Raw genomic sequence first — 17,426 nt, forward strand, 5'->3', positions numbered from 1 at the left:
CACTCAGCTCCCTACTCAAATTCAGCATGTCCAGAACTGAAGCCATCTTCTCCCTTCACCCATACCTGCCTCTCCTCTAAACTGTTCTACTTCTATTGCTGCCCCCAAGTCTCCACCCCCTATGTTTGAAACTCTGATGTCTTCTTTGAGTCTTCCTCCTACACCACATCCAATTAGCTGCCAAGTCCTACTAAGTCTGCCTCCACAACATCTTTTCCATTTGTCCATCCTCCACCTTCCCATTGCTCAGGCCCCCAACAACCTAGAATATTGTAATAGCTTCTCAATTGACCTCTCTACCTTTAGTCTAAGGGCAGCAAGGTGGATAGAGTGCCATGCCTAGAGTCAGGAAGATTCATCTCCCTAAATTCTAATCCAGCCTCAGACACTTACTAGCAGTGTGACCCTGGGCAAGTCACTTAACCCTGTCTGTCTTAGTTCCTCATCTGTAAAATGAGCTGGAGGAGGAAATGGCACACCACCATCTTTGCCAAGAAAACCCCAAGTCAAGTCACAAAGAGTCAGACACAACTGAAATAACTGAACAATAACAACAACCTTCAGTCTATTCCTTCTGCAGTCTATTTTTCTATTTAGTTGACTAAATAATCTCCCTAATGTACTGGTCAGACCCCATCACTACCCTACTATAAAACCTCCATTGGCTCCCTATTGTCTTTAGGATAAAAATTCAAAACTCCTTAATCTGACATTCAAGCCCTTCACAATCTGACACCAATTTGCCTTTCCAAGATTATTTTACTTTAATCTACTCCTCAGGCCAACCGGAATGCTCCGAAAATATTCTGAAGAATGTTTGTGGATCTTGGCCTATCCTCTCCTGGTTCTATGCATTCAGAGTCCATTCCCTAGTCCTAGAACGCATTCCTTCCTCATCCCTACCTATTGATCTTTCTCTTCCTTCAAGACTCAGCTAAGATACCATCTCCTCCACAAAGCCTCCTCAAATCTTCCCAAGTTAAAGTTTTCCAGATTTTCCTAGAGACCACGGGAAAACTAAGATGGCAGGGTGATAGGAAAGAGTATAGTGAGCTCTTCTCCATAAACCTTTCCTAACATATCTAAAAAAGATTGAATCTTGAGGTGGAAATACACTATAAGTCACAGTGAGTCCTCTGTCCAGCCCAATTTGTCATAGAGAGAACAGATAGGGAGGTCTTTGGGCACTGGAAATGGGTAGAGCCAGTAGCACACTGCCTGGAGCATTCCATGTAAGTAGCTGTGCACAAGGGAAGGAGAAGATCTCAGACCCATTCAGGGAACCCCCAGACCCACACCAGGGCACCACCAGATACCCACAAGGGCAGTGCAATGGGGACATGTGCCAACTGGCCACTTTCCAGCCCCAGGTCACAAATCCAACATGGAATACGAAGGAGACCCACATAGGCAGGGCAATGGCTTTCCCCAGTAAGGAGGCTCTGGGTAACACACAGAGAAAGGAGCGAGTTCAGAAGCCACATCAGCAGACAGAATGGCTCACGCTTTTGGTGCAAAGCAGAGTCTCACTTCAGCCCAGCCTGCAGAGGGATGATCAGAACAAAACCTGACCAAAGGGGAGCCTACAATTCTGCTATTCTGAGCAACAGAGCTTTCCAGATGGCCCATCAGGGTGGGATCCTGCAGCATTTAGTCTTGCTCAGAACCAAACCCAGGTCAGGAACTCACAGAGCTCAGACAAGCAGGCAACAATCAGACTTTGCCCTGGATCAGATCCCTTTGGGAACTCTGACAGCTTGCAGGTCCCCAGCCTGCTCCACAGATTCTGGAATAACACAAACCCCAAGAAAGCAGCAACAGAACCAGCCCAGACCTTCTCTACCAAAATGCCACAGAGCCCAGCCCTAACATCAAGAATGAAGTCAGAAAGTTGTCCGGAAGAATGAGCAAACAAAAAAAGAACCTCACCATAATAGGAATGGTGATAATGAGCTATCATGGCGGCAGGGACAGTCAGGATACAAACATAAAAGAAGAGAATGACTCCAAAAGATCTACAAGCATTACCTCAGAGGAAAACTCAGCTTGGACACAAACTCAACTAGAATTTCTGGAAGAGATAAAGCAAGAATCTAAAAAAAATTTTTTTTTCTTTTTTTTTTGGCAATCGGGGTTAAGTGACTTGCCCAGGGTTACACAGCTAGTGTCAAGTCTGAGGCTGGATTTGAAAAAAAAAAAAGATTTTTAAAATATTTTTATAAATAGAATGAGCACTTGAGGAAAAATTGGAAAAGAAATTAGAGGTATGGAAGAAAGAATAGGAAAGGGAATGAAGAGCTTGACACAAGAGGTACAAAACTTTGCCCAAGCAACAAACTCTCTGAAAATTTAAATGGACCAAATAGACGCCAATAACTCCATGAGGCAACAAGAAATATTAACAACAAAGTCAAAAGACAGAAAAACATAGAAGGAAATGTAAAGTACCTTGTAGCAAAAACAACTGTCCTGGAAAACAGATCGAGGAGAAAAAAATTAAGAATCATTAGACTATCTGAATGTCATGTCCAGGAAAAAAAAAAAAAAAAAAAACACCTACACATCCTATTTCAAAAAGCTTAAAACTGCCCAGATCTCTTAGAATCAGAGGGCAAAGTCAGGGGAAGGGAGGAAGAATCCACTAGTCACCTCCCAAAAGAAACCCCAAATGAAAACTCCCAGAAACATCATAGTCAAAATCCAGTTTCCAGTTTAAAGAAAAAATACTGCAAGCAGCCAGAAAGAAAGAATTCAAGTACCCAAGAAGCCAAAGCCACAATCACATGTAATTTAGCAACCTTTATAAAGGAGCAAAGAATTTCAAATACAATATTTCATAAGGCAAAGTATATGGGTTCACAGTCAAGAAAACTTATCCAGAAAAAACTGAGTATAATGTTGGAAGGGGGTGAGGAGAGAGGGGGGAGGTGCAAGGAGAAATGGATCTTTAATGAAATGGAGGACTTCAAACATTCCTGATGAAAAGACCAGAGGGTGTGTAGAAACTTTGAAGTACAGAGTAGTGAAGAGAAAGGTAAATGTGAATGAACAATGATAAAGGACTAAACAAGAGTAAACTGATCACATTCAAATATGAGATGATAAGTGCCCCTTCTGATGCCTACCACCATCAAGGCTCATAGGGGGCGCCCCATTAGACAAAGCCTGGAAGTGATTCTATTATGTCTAGATGATCTTAAGAAAAGAATGGAAAAGAGAGGAAGAAAAATACCCTGGGGGAAAGAGAAAGAAAGATTAGGGGAAATTATTTTACATAATCAGGGTGCACAAGTAGACATATACACAAACAAGGTGGGGGTAGTGGCTGACACTTGAACCTCACTCTCATCTGAACTGATCAAAAAAAGAAACACACACAGAGCTGAGTACAGAAATACATTTCACTCAACAATGAAATAGGAGGGGAAAAGGAGAAGGAATGAGGGGAAATTAAAGAGAAAGTAAATTAAAGGAGAAATTAGTCCTAAGCAAAACAAATTCTAAGAATGTATTAAAATACTTGGAGGCTATTTTTGATGTGGCAAAGAATCGGAATCTGGGGGCAGCTAGGTGGCACAGCGGATAGAGCATCAGCCCTGGAGTCAGGAGGACCTGAGTTCAAATCTGGCCTTACACACATGATACTCACTGGCTGTGTGACCCTGAGCAAGTCATTTAACCCCAATTGCCTCACCAAAAACAAAAAAACAAAAACAAAAAAAAAGAATCAGAATCTGAGAAGTTACCCATAAATTGGGGAATAAGTGAACAAGTTATGGTATATAAATGTGGTGGAACTCTTTTTGTGCTGAACTCTTATCAGCAAAATTATCAACCAGGATTCTGGAGGATTAATGATGAAATATGCTACCCATCTCCTGATAGAGAAGTGAAGGGAATACAGAATGAAACAAATATGCTCTAGGATATCACCATTGTTTGTCTTGATTGACTATACAAAGTAATAGGTTTTGTTTTTCTTGTGTTTTCAATGGGGCGAGGTAGGGGGAAAGTTGCATTGGGAGGATGAGGAAAGCAGATTTTAAGTAATTAAAAAAAATTTTTTTTAAATTAAGAATTCTGATCAACACAATGACCAATCACAGCAATTCCTGAGGACTCATGATGAAACATAACTGCCTACTTCCTAGCAGAAAGGTAATAAACTCCAAGTGAAGATTGAGACTTTTTTTTCAACATGGTCAGTGGAAAATTCTGTTTTCCTTGACTATACATGCTTGTAACAGGGGAAAAAAAATTCATAGATTACTTTGTATGTCTAAGGTACTATCCCTTTTCTATGAGGACATTTTATTTGTGGGAAGAAACAGAAGAAGAATATTTGGTATGAAACAGAGAAAAGTGATTTGAAGAAACAAAGAAATACTGAAGACCTGAGAGAAAACAGCCCCTCAGACGAATGGACGTGGAGGATCTATTTGAAAGCAGCTCAGAGCCAAAAGTACTAACCATAAAGATGGCTACTGCACAATGTCTCCCAGCAGCCAATTTGAATACCATTGTTTTTAGGGTTTTATAATTTATTTTGGGGAAATTATATCAATAAACAATTTGGGGACTGTGGGACTATTGCATAATAAATATTTGTGTCATGGCTAACATAAGCTACAGATCGATTACTTCACACCAGATAGTGCTGGTTTGAAATGGAAGAGGGGATGGTGATCAACAGACAAGACAAGGCAGAGCACAGCATGGCAGGGCAGGATAGGGCAGGGCAGGGCAGGGCAGGGCAGGGCAGGGCAGGGCAGGACAGAACAAGCTGATGACAGAAGAAAGAAGCAAAGAATTATCCTCTTTCCTGCCTCATTCAAAGGGTGAAGATCTCAATTCACCCAGGGCATGAACCAAAACGGTGAGAGGGAAACGATTTTCCTTCCCCAGCCCTCCCTTTTTTCCCCCAGCTCTGAGAAATAAGCCTGGGAATGTTTGTTCCTGTTCTTTGTTATTTGTCCTTAGTTTCAGGTGTTGGAGGAGGCAGGTGATCCGCACTTGCAGGCCAGATGGTGTAGCCAGTCAGCCAGACCAAACATGGAAACCCTGAGGAGCCAGGGTACCTAGCACTGGAACCTGAGGGGAATTTTGGGCTTGGAACTGGAACTGTGTGCTCTATGGGAACCCAGCTAAGCAGGGAACCTAATCCCCTTTACCTCCCCAGAGACTGAGGTAGTGCAAGAAGGGGAATTATGTCCCCCATGTATTAGAGGAGTAAGTTTTTATATTTGTGATTATACCTTTTGAAATAAATATTTCTGTGTAAAAGCTAACACACACACACACACACACACACACACACACACACACACACACACACAGAAAGGATATGTGGAGGCAGAGAGCCACTGAAATGAAAGTTGAGAAAATTTAAAGCTCCAACTGACCCCCTCTCTAAACTGAAAGTAAGAGAGACAGGCTTTGCTTCTGGGAGCTGATTGGAAGAAAACTGTTGCTGGGAGCTGATTAGAGAAAGCAAAGTCCCCTGATGTTTGAAGAGCTGGCTGGACTCAGATGCCTTAGATACATCATCTATAGTTTGAGAACTGACAAACCAGGCAGTCTCTGCAGTTGCTCTGGGAGTTGATTTGATTGGATGAGAGCTCTGATATTGGGAGATGATTGGAGGAAAGCAGAATCCTCTGTGATTCAAAGAGCTGTCTGGACTTATGTACAAATGGACAGAAGGGAAAACTCCTAACAGTAGGAGTTTTTGATCATTTTTTATGTCATGGACCCCTTTGTTAATCTGGTGAAGACCTTCTCAAAATACTGTTTTGTTTTTAATCCATAACTGAAAGAAATACTAAGTTTCAGTGAGAAGTTACTAAAACTAAAGATGTCATCTTTTTGCCATCCAAGTTCAAGATCCCCCTGAAATCTAACCATGAATCCCTTGGGAGTCCCTTAACCCAGTGTTAAAAACCCCTGCCTAATAGGCTTGACTATATTGTTCGTTACTACCCTCTCTAGGGCAAGCAGGTTCAGCCTCAGACACTTACTAGCTGTGTGACCTTGGACAAGTCACTTAACCCTGTTTAGCTCAGTTTCCTTGTCTGCAAAATAAGCTGGAGAAAAAAATGGCGAATCACTCCAGTTTGCCACAAAAACTCCAAAAAGGGGCTACAAAGAGTCAGATGTGACTGAACAACAACAATTACCCTCTCTAGATGAAGCAAAAGAAATGTCTCATACCCCAGATTGCATAGCTCTACAGAGTTCAGGTTTAATGGAACTGCTTATCATTAAAAGAGTATTACACTATTGTTTTTGTTTTTGTTTTTTAAGTTTAATACAGCTTCAGTGAAAAGAGACTAACTAGACTAACTAGAAAGGGAATGGAAAGGCCCAGAAAAGGAATGACCCCACCCAGCCAGTGACTTGTGGCACCAATTATTCCCTAAGGAACATCAAGGCCTGCAGCTCAGTTATGAGTTTCCCCATGCACATGGTTTTCCCTACTGCTATGCCTCACTAGGTTTCTGGAAGTTTATGCCTATTTTCACAAACACATAGACACTGTGTACATTAGTAGAAGAGAAGAACCTGAGTTATGGGTGGACTGTTACATTTTGTTTTGATTTATTTATGATTTAATTATTCCTGCTTTTGCCTTCTCTTGAGAAAATGTTATGTTTTTGGTTAGTCTTACTTTTGCCTTCTTGTTTAGTAAATATTTCATGTCTGAGTCAATGGTACCAAGAGGTAGGTACCACAGCCTACCATGTACAAGTTACATATGGTTTGTCTACTATCCCTATCACATTCAACCTTGCATCTGACTTATTTGTGTACATGGCATATCACTGTCTTGAACTGTAAACTCCCTGGGGACAGGGTCTGTGTTCTTTTGCATTTTCGAATGCCTGGGGCAATGAATAGCACTCTATACTGAATCTAGTAGGTGCTTAGTAAATATTGACTTAACTAAATTGACTACATTATGAACTTAGGATGAGTTCATAGAATCATAGACTTAGAGACAATAGGGACCACAGAAATCACCCAGTCCAAACCTCTGATTTTACTAAGAATCCAAAAGATGAAGTGATTGGCCTAAGATTACTAGCAGCAAGTAGAGCTGGGATCCAAAGAACCTGAGTCATCAAATTCTAGGGCTACAACTAAAAGAGACCTCAGAGGTAACCTAGTCATAGGATCATCGAGAGCCAGAAGGGAACTCAGAGGTTACATAGCCTCCTCCTTCATTTTACAGATGAGGAAACTGAGGCCCTGGGAATTTAAATGACTGGCTCAAGGACACATAGGTGGTAAGTGCCAGAGGTGGGATCTGAACTCAGGTCTTCTGATTCCAGATCCAAGTTTCACTGCATCATCATGCTGCAAATGCAAGTAACACGAATGACCCACCATCAGTAACAAAGGCAATAGGTCCTGTCTTAATAGAGGACCCCAATCATCCTCAGCCCTACTGCCTCAATGAACACAGGTCCAACATTTAGGTCTTGCTTCAGGAGAAATTCCCTCTCACAATTATTGAAATCATATCCCTAAGTATCCTGTTTTCATGCCTAAGTGCTCTAGTTCATTATAACATCAACAAAATAAAAGGCAATTTGAGAATCTGGATTTTTTTAAGAGAGAAGGAAGGTAACAGCACTGGAATTTTTTTTTAAGTTTAATACATCAGTTAAGACAGTTGTTTTGTTTAGGAATTAGGCAGAGACTGTAAGTCCGTGACTTGATTCTAAGCTATGATTTGGGTAAGACAGTGATTTAGGAGAGTAGCTGGGAAGAACAACAAAGCCAAGAAGCTAGGAAGCAACACGGGAGAGAATGAATTTGGGTTTTAGAGTAGTTGAAAAAGAAGTCCCAGAAGGGGGATGGAACCAATAAAATATAAACTACTCGACCACAGAGACTGTTTCCAGGGGATTTGAGGATTGTTTGAAATATGAAATAACACAGGTAATGCACTTGTAAACTTTAAAGCCCTACAGAAGCCTCACAGCCTAGAGCAGGACCAGGCATATGCCAGACATTTAAAAGAGGCTTGTTCTTCATTCTGGAACCCAATTTGTAGTTATGCTAAGAGGGCAACTAAAGAGATTTCACCGCTAAACATATACCCCAAAGAGGTCGATAACTAAAATAAAGTTTCTATTCCAAAATATACATAGCAGCACTTTCTGTGGTAGCAAAGAAATGGAATCACAGTATATGTCCATCAGTTAAGGAAATGAATGGCTCAATAAGGTATAGCACCTGTATGTAACAGAATATCACTGTGCTTTATGAAACAATGAATGTTGCATACAGAGAAAACTGAGGAAGACATGCATAAACCAATCCACACAAGGTGAAGTAAGCAGAACCAAGAAAACAACATACCAAATGCCTACAACTATGTAACTGGAAAAAACAACAGTGAAACAATGGAAACTGAATGCTGGGAACTTATATAATGACTAAATCTGGCACCAAAGATGATAATTCACCTCCCTCCCTCCTTTGCAAAGGTAAGGGAACTAGGGAAAACTAACATTCAACCTGGTTCATTGGTTGGTTAGTTCTTCTGACCCTTTGTTTTGTTTTATTCTTTGTTATAAGAGATGATTCTCCAGGAGGAGGGGCATTCAGGGTACATTGCAGTGTTAAAAAAAAAAAAAAGATACCCATCTAAAATGTTTTTAAATACTTGTTGAATGAATGCCCAGAGTCAGAAATTCCCCTGGAATCACAGAATGTCAGCGGTAAAAGAGCCCTCTTTCCCTTTTTTGCTTATCTCCAATTTATCCTGCATATAGCTTTTTGTACATAGTTGTTCAGATGTTGTCTCCCTCATTAGAGTGTGAGCTCTCTGAAGGCAAGGGCTGTCTTTTGTCTTCCTTTGTATCCCCAATGCTTACCACAGTGCCTGGCACAGAGTGGAACCCTTAATTAATGTTTATTCGGTGACTCACAGATGGGGGAAACTGAGGCCCAGGTTGGAGAATAGATCTGCCTAAGGTCCAGCCGAAGTCTCCTGCCTCGCACGTCAAGGGACCTTTTCCAGCACCAGGCATCAAAGATGATGATGATGATGATGATGATGATGGTGATGGTGATGGTGGTGGTGATGGTGGTGATAATGATGGCTAGTATTTATACAACTCTTCGGGGTTTGCATTTAGATGCAGAAACGGGGCAGAGCGCAGATTTGGAAGAGAATTGAAGGACTATCCGAGCCCACTCCCTAAGACTTTCAAAGAAGCCACCGAAGTTCCATCGATGTGCTCGACCATCCTCTGCGCCTGGCCGCAGCCGCACTCGATTGGCTGAGCCTGGGCCAAGATGGCTGCGCCCATGTGAGTCGTCCGCTCGCTCCCTGGCGTTTTGCGGCGGTGGCGGCGGCGGCGAGGCCCGAGGCTAGGCCGGGGAGTAACGCGGAGGCCAAGATGCTGAGGACGGCGCGGAGGGTGCTCCTGTGGGGCCGAGCTCAGGCCCCGGCCCTGGCCTGCGGGCCATCGACCAGAGTAACCGTGGGGCCTCCGTGCGCCCTGCGACCTCCGGGTGAGGGGGAGGGCGGGGCGAAATCAGGCGACGAGTCCGGCGAGAGCGAGACCTGAGAGAAAGCGGGCGGCGGGGACTGGAAAAAGCGGGGGAGGGGTGGAAGAAACGAAGCGGGCGAGGAGGATCATGACCAAGGGCCAGGGAAGAAACCAGGCGGCGGGGCCCCATAGTAAAATGGGGGAGAAGTGGACCAGTGAGGACGAGAAGGAAGCCCGGGAAGGAAATCAGGCGGAGAGGTCTGGGGGAGACACGGGACAGAGAAGAAGGGCCAGGAAAGAAGTTGGGCAGCGGGGCCAGTGAAGAAGGGGGAGGGGGTTAGAAATCAAGGAGGGAAAGAGGAAATTGATCTGGTAGCTAGACCTTTGAACTCTGGGGAGGAGAGAAATGAGGCGGAGGGAAGAGTCAGGGTATGGGGACGGGGATGCTACCCGGGCCCCAGCAAGTTTGGGCTTTTGGGGGCCACTTCCAATCCCCCTCCTCCCTTTCACTTTCTAGGAAGTAGCATCCTCCTCCAGGCAGCCCGAGCCTATGCAGATAAGAAACCAGGTAGGTGACCCCTAGAGGCTCCTGCCCAGACAGGGCTGGGGTTGTCTGAGAAACTGAATGGGAAAAGCCTCAGCTCCAGAGACTTTAAGGGTGTCTTGGGGGGAGAGGGGAGACTAGGGAGGGACTCTGTCCCCATAATGGACCCCATGAAGGCAGTGGCTGTCGTTTGCCTTTCTTTGTATGCCTAACACTTAGCACTGGACCTGCCACTGATTAAGTATGGAATAAATGTTTATTGATTGACTGATTTAATTGGGATACATAGATAGAAACCCCTGAACTTTAGCACTGGAAAGGGGCTAAACGTTCCCTAACATCATCTAGGCCCATCATAGCCGCTTCTACCTCCCAGTTTTGCGCATGAATAAGCTGAGACTCCTAGAGACTAAATAACTTGCCCAGTCTTTTCAAATCCAGTAATCTACTTAGCCCCTGAGTATCCCTGGGGTCTGTTGGGGTTCACTGGGGGCATATGGGCAAGGGTGAGAGCTGATCTCCTATGGTTTCCTTCTGTCCCTGCCTTAGTGACCCAGTCCGGCCAGATGGATGACCTGCCTTCCTCCATGCTGCTGAAAGATTACCAAAACGTCCCAGGAATTGACAGGTATGTATGTATATCATGGTCTGGAGGCAGAATGTGGGAGAAAAGAGATGAAAAAAGCCAGTTTTGAAGTACTGGATCCCCGTTATCACAGACTTTCATTCTTTCTGCTGGTCAAGAATAGGAGGCTGGCCCCAATTTGGGGAAGTGGTTGAATGGGACTAATTGGTGAGGACCCAAGGTAACCAGAGAGCAAGCAGAGTGATCTGGAGAGATGGAGGCATTGGCCATTCCCTTCAGTCACCCACTTATCATTGGGACAAGTAGAAAAATAAATGATCTGAGGCTTAAGGTATGTTCAGATGATCTCTCCTATATTCTGGTTAATATTGAAGTCCTGCCTCCTGTAACAGGACAGCCTCAGTTTCTTACTGTCATCCCAGTAGATCATTTCACATGGTCCCCCTAAAAGCATAATCTGTCATTCTTCTAATTCTTGGGGAGGAACCTCTCTTCTCCAGAGAGTTTATTGATCTGCTTGGGAAAGAGGTTGTAGGTTGCCATGATTTTCCAGACTGACTTGAAATATGGAGTTACCCCTACCATCACCACACCCAATCTGAAGTTCTTTACCATTGTGGTCTCCCTACAGGGTCGATGATGTTGTGAAAAGACTCTTGTCTCTGGAAATGGCCAACCAGGTGAGTGTCTTCTCCCCTTCTCCAGGCATTTTTTCCCTCTGCCATTTACCTGTGGCTCATTGTCAGAACAGGTATGCCATGGAGTCTGCTGTGTTTTCTCTCTGGTGTTTGATTCCATTAGCTCTAAAGTCAGACATAGATGTGTTGCCACACCAAGTGTAGTTTGCCATCATGATATTGACACCTCTGAGCAGAATTATTTAAATTATTTCTCTGGGTTCATTTTGTTTTGTAAGAGGAGTTGGCTAGAGGATCACTTTGGCCTCAGGAAGCCTGGGTTCTAATCCTGGGCCTGCTATTTTGTAATCTTGGACAAGTCACGGTTATCTGGGTCTCCATTTCCTGATCTATAAATCAAGGAGAATAGGGTCATGGATCATAGATTTAGAGGCAGAAGGGCCTTCACAGATCAGGTAGTCCAACCCCTGTACAAAGGAGGAAACTGAAGTCTGGGAAGTACAATGACATGCTTATAGTCACATACTAAGTGGCAGAGCCAGAGTTCAAACCAGGGTCCCCTGAGTCCAAAATCAGTACATGGAATACTGTATTACATTGCCTCCCCAGTCACCTCCTGTGTCACAGGACTGTGAGAAATAAATGAAACCGAAGCGATAAAGCATTTCATGTACTGCAGAGCCCTATATGAAATGTTAGCTGATTTAAAATTAAGTAACGAGAGGAAAGCACAGGTCCTTGCTTCTGATGATGGGGGTGGTACCCATCTCACTTTACTTTCTGTCCCCAGTGTGATGTCAGGCTCGTGTCCACCAGCCTCAATATATGTATTTATTAAGTATCAACCTCAAACCAAGTTCTTCTTGGTTCCAAGGCCAACTAATTTACCCACTACACCGTCTGGCCTCTGACAGATAGTGGCTGTGTAACCCTCAGCAAGTCACTTGGGCTCTCAATGCCCTAGGTCAGAGGTGTCAAACTTGCAGCCCACAGCAGTGCTGATTGCAGCCATAACTAAATCAAAATGTAATTTGAAAATATTTAACAAAATAAATGCAATAAAACATAGATAATATTACATTTTTAAATTAAGACATTATTCATCCCACAAGGGTTCTTATATGCATTTAGTGGCCCCTGTTCTATTTGAGCTTGGTACCACTTCCCTAGATAAATCTCTTAAGATTCTTAGTTTTAGAGAAGGTACCCTCAGAAGCTCTCAATCACCTTCCTTCTGTTTTCTGGTTGCTTTTTACTGAACTCCCTTGGAGGCAGTCCTCTGTAATGCCTGGGGAGCAGTGGTGTGACCTTTTCCAAGACAGCCCTTAGAGTACAGTGTCCCAAGAGGTTTGAGAACATGGAGAAAAGAGGTGGAGTGTGTTTTGAGGATGAAAGGGCTCAGACTATACAGAAGAACCTTTTTGGTTTGTTCCCCTATCAGAAGGAGAAAATGAAGATAAAGACAGAGCAGTTGCTAACCCAGATCACCCTCAACCCAGAAGATACCACATCCCTGGAAGCTCGAGGTTGGTCCAAGGGTGAATGGAGGTGGGGGGGCGGGGAATGACCTGCCTCCCAACACATATTCTAGAGTCCTCTTCAGTTCAAATGGTTATAGGAGCTGAAATCTGGCTTGGGCAAGGAAGACAGAGAGTGACCAAGAAAAATGAAACTATCTTCTGTACCTAAAACTCTACTGGAACAATATTTATTAGCGTTGGGTGCTGTGGGTGGCACAGTTCTATGTAAAAGGATGGTGATCTCCAAGGTGCCTTTAAGCTATTAGTCCATGCTGTGTGTTCCAGGGTTCCTCCCAGCTCTGACATTCTCAGCTCTAACATTTCTGTGCTTTGAGGTTCCTTCCAACTTGAATTTCATTCTGTGGCTGTTTAAGTCCCCTCCCCTCTTTGGGCGCAGTCTGCTCTGTAAAATTAAGGAATTGGACTTAAGTGTCTAAGGTCTTTTCCAGGTCTGTCATGCCACCGTCCAGGTTCTTGTCCCTTCTCCCACCCTGGCCCACTCCCATCTCCTACCTGGGCATCCAGCTGTTTATTACAGTTTCTTTTTACTTCCTCTCCTACCCTTCGACCAGTCTCTATTTACTCGATGGTGAGTTTCTAAGTATCAAAGAGACCCACATGAACGGTTTGAAGGGCCTGCCTCCAGAGCCTCCTAGCCCTGTTTGGGGAAGGCGACCTCAGTTTTCCCACTAGCATTTCCACCTGTCTAGTCTGAGCATCACTCTGATGGCAGCAGAGCCACGGCACCACCTGTCCTGCCTTCTCCTGCCTTGCTACTAAAGTACAACTCTCAGGACTGATAGTAAAATGTCACTTAATTCAGACGGATATTTTCTAAGTGCGTACAATGTACCCAATCTCTCTGTTATTGATGAGACGCCAATAGGATAGGTAATTAATTCCTGCCAAAAACAAAATGCAAGTATTAATTCAGACAACACTAACCCATGGACCACCTGCGAGATGCTTCTTAGCCATGTTTTGAGAACCTTGCTTTAAGGGAGCTGGTCCTTAAGCTAATCCTACCTCCAACCTCTTTTCACCCGAGCACAGCTCAGTTCAGCTCTAGTTCTAAAAAAGCAATGTGTCACGAGTCAATCTTGAGAGAGCCTCGTTAGTCAATGGTTTCTCGGCAAGAAACCATCAAAACCCTGTCTCAGAACTGTTCTCTCCCATGTCTACCAGAGCTGGGTTGTCATTGTTTTGAGGGCTTTTCCTCTGCGCCATCTTCTGCTTTTTTCTGCCCTGCCCCGGAAATAGTAATATCATGTACCCACAGAAATGAAGCAAGAACTTGACGGAAGGATGTGTTGGGGGTACTGGGGGCAGAGTGAGAACTGACAAGTGAGGAGGAATCATGCACTGTTAGAACTAGCAGTAGCCTTAGAGAGTATCAAGCATCCAAAACCTTCCTAAAGAAGCAGGCAGCACACCAGAGAAGGGAAGTGATTTCTTTGTCCAAGGTCCTCGCTGGTCCCCCATCTGGCCCTGAAGCCTAGGTCTCCTGACTCACAGGCCAGGCCTGTTTCTGCTATACCTCACCCTTCCCTCCCATCTGAATGGCTTGAAAGGGGCCAAAGACCACCAGGGCTCCCACGACCATTGGGATTGTCAGGCCACTGGCAGCTTGCAAAAAGTAAATTACTAGCATTGCAGAGTGACTGGAGAGCTGGCTTTGGTTCACATCAGACCTCTGATATATACCAGCGCTATGACCATGGCCAGTGCTCCAGGCATACCTCTAATACTGAAGAGCTGAGGATCTGAATCCTCTGGGGTAGTTACCATGATAGGATTCCATCCCTACCCTACAGAAGAAATGGTGGGTAAGGAGGTCAAAGTTACCTAAGTCAGGTGGCATTTGGGCTTCAGTCTCTGAGCTCACCCTCAACTCTGTCAATCAATAAACATTAAGCACCTACTGTGTGCCTAGCACTGCTAAATGCTGGAGATACAAAAAAAGGCAAAAGTCAGTCCCTGCCTTAAGGAGTTTACAGTCTAATAGGGGAGACAACATGCAGACAGGTTTGTACGAACAGGCTACATAGAGGATAAATGATAAATAGAAAATAATGGACAGAGGGAAGACCCTGGCATTAAGAGGGGTTGGGGAGGGCTTCCTGTAGGAAGTGGATTTGAGTTGGGAATTAAAGGAAGCCAGGGAGCTCAGTAGTTGGAGGGGAGGAAGGAGAGCATTCCAGGTCTAAGTGACAGCCAGAGAGAATGCCCAGAGGAGAGAAATGGAGTGGCTTGTTCATGGAACAGCCTGGAGGCCAGTGTCACTGAATCAGAGGGAAGTGTAAGAAGATTCTGTGACTCGAGTTCTGGCTGCTTGCTATCCTGACCTCTTGTGGTTTGGTATTATAGTTATAAAACTGACAGTCAAGATCCGAAACTATGAAGAACACATGCAGAAGCATCGCAAGGTGAGCTTTCCCCTCCTGCCTTCCCATCCCTCCTCCTTCCACCCCCTCCCCAGTGGAGACAGATCTGGCAGCACCTGAGATCAAGCATGCCTGGGTTAAGACCCCACTTTGTGGGGGGGGAATCTCATAAAACATTTGTTGGTGGGGAAAATGTATTCTTATTTATAACTAAAGTAAACTGGATATAAAATTTTGGATAGCTTGGATTAATCCTATTTCTTTCGCATGAAGATGCACACCCTTGCTTGCTAATGGGTGTTTCTCCTTGACATCCAATAGGATTTTTACCCAGACATCACCCTCTGTCAGATACTCAAAAAATTAACTGAGTTATCCAATAAACCAAACTAAATGTAATTTTATGGAGGATAATTATATGATTATGAAACATAGCTTATATTAAATGTCCTTAAAATGCTACTTGACCGTCTCTGTCAGTTTGTGCTAATTAAGATGACACTAGGTGGCACTAGTTGTCAGTACACTGACTGTGTGACCACAGAACAATTATTTGACCTCCCTGAGCCTCATTTTCTCAATTAAATGGGAAGACAAGCACCTAAAGTATGTCCCTTCCTAGGTTTTGAAGATAGTGAAATAGAGTAGGTAACACACTTTGCAAACCTTAAAGCGTTCTCTCAATACAGCTGTTGTTGTTATTCTGTTCCTTCTGGGGAACCCCCCTCACAAGGGAAGGCTGAGGCCCAGACTTGACTCCAGAGGCTGCAGGGTGAAGTAGAAAGTGGGCTGGATTTGGAGTCTGGGGACATAGATTGGAATCTGGGCTGTGCTGTTTAACCAGCTAGGGTACCTCAGACAAACTTCAGTGCCTCATATAATATAAAGGGATAGTGTAAATGACTCTGGGGTCCCTTCACCTTTACATCTGTGACCCTGAAAATCTCATTGGCTACAACTCTTGAGTTTCTCTGCCTCTGCAGCATTGAGGCAGTGGGTAGGTCCTTAGCTCTTTTTAGTTCATATCTGAGCTTGCAGATGAAGAAACTAGAGTCTGCCCATTGGAAATTCATGCATTCAGCAACCATTTATTAAGTGCTAGGAGATGGAACCTTACATTCTACTAGGGGAAAGAAACTCATTCAAGAAACCGGCCCCTACCACTCCTTTGTAAGGAGGAGCACAGGGCTTGACTGGTAAATCACAAATGGCAAGATTCCTATGTAGAGTAATGGCAGCCTAGGTCATGAGACCATCAGGAAAATCCCATTGCTGGTGGACCAGCCTTCCCTGACTCCCTTGACAGTTGACTATTCACTAACTCGATGCTTCTACAGGACAAAGCTCACAAGCGATCCCTGCTTATGACCATTGACCAGAGAAAAAAGCTCCTGAAAAAACTTCGGCAGACCAACTTTGAGGTGTTTGAGAAGATATGTAAAGAGCTGGACATCGAATACACATTTCCCCCTCTGTATTACCGACCTGCGCACCGTCGGTGGGTGGCTAAGAAGGCTTTTTGTATTACGGTAAGGATCAGAAGTCACTTTAATTGGGCTGGTGTGGGACGGGTTAGAGGAATAAGGAGCTCTCTGTCAGCCTAGTAGTACCATGGAATAGCCTTCATGGGCCTTGGTTTAGATGACTTTTTGTAATCTTGACTCTTAAAATAATGTTTGACCTACCAGAGAGGTGGCAGGTAAGCTACCCTGCAGGTAAAAAGGATGGGGCTTCACTTCTGTTAGGGTAAGGTGCCCTATGGAGAAAATCTGAATTAGGGGGAATTGAGTGTTGTCTTCAAGTATGAGAAGGGCTGGCATGCCAAGGTGACAGATTAGACTTTTCTGCTTAGCCTCAGTGGAAAGCCAGGAGGTGAAGAGGAAAGGAGGTAGAGAGAGGCAGGTTTTGACTTGATCTGTCAGTGGGATGCAGTAGTAAGTTCTCTGTCACTAGAGACTAAATGATGACTTGGGCAACAGGGGATTTCCCTACTGGGACAGATTCTGTTTAGACACTTCCATGGATGAGGTGTTATTTATCCAGAATTCAAGGACCGTTTCCTCCCATTTCCTCCGATAGGTTTTCCAGGAGGCACAGAAGCTGAAGAAGTTGAAGAAGCAGGAAGAAGCACTGAAACGTGAAGGAGCAAAGAGGTCAGAGAGTCAGGACGCTTCGCTCTCCTAGCCCAGGCTCCACCAATCCTGTGGCCCTTTGTCTAACACAAAAAATAAATTAAGTCAAAACCCAG

The 17,426-nt window shown here is 44.2% G+C and overlaps 1 protein-coding gene across 1 annotated transcript; it reads left to right on the forward strand.

The window, feature by feature from the left end:
- Positions 1–9,361: 9,361 nt before the first annotated feature.
- On the forward strand, positions 9,362–17,426 carry MRPS15 (mitochondrial ribosomal protein S15). Its single transcript, XM_027864363.1, has 8 exons — positions 9,362–9,528; positions 10,024–10,074; positions 10,600–10,678; positions 11,268–11,316; positions 12,716–12,800; positions 15,162–15,220; positions 16,516–16,707; positions 17,258–17,426. The coding sequence occupies exons 1-8, from the start codon at positions 9,414–9,416 to the stop codon at positions 17,360–17,362; spliced, it is 735 nt and encodes a 244-aa protein (XP_027720164.1). The 5' UTR covers positions 9,362–9,413; the 3' UTR covers positions 17,363–17,426.

This window comes from Vombatus ursinus, unplaced genomic scaffold (genome assembly GCF_900497805.2).
Source record: "Vombatus ursinus unplaced genomic scaffold, bare-nosed wombat genome assembly UNPS02014775.1, whole genome shotgun sequence".
NCBI classification, from domain to species: Eukaryota; Metazoa; Chordata; class Mammalia; order Diprotodontia; family Vombatidae; genus Vombatus; species Vombatus ursinus.

What these genes read in the sequence shown, in the direction of transcription:
- MRPS15 (XM_027864363.1), top strand. Translation starts at nt 9,414, where the DNA reads ATGCTGAGGACGGCGCGGAGGGTGCTCCTGTGGGGCCGAGCTCAGGCC. An exon ending in CACATCCCTGGAAGCTCGAG is followed by an intron (nt 12,801 to 15,161) that starts GTTGGTCCAAGG and finishes TTGGTATTATAG; the next exon opens with TTATAAAACTGACAGTCAAG. An exon ending in AGAAGGCTTTTTGTATTACG is followed by an intron (nt 16,708 to 17,257) that starts GTAAGGATCAGA and finishes TTCCTCCGATAG; the next exon opens with GTTTTCCAGGAGGCACAGAA.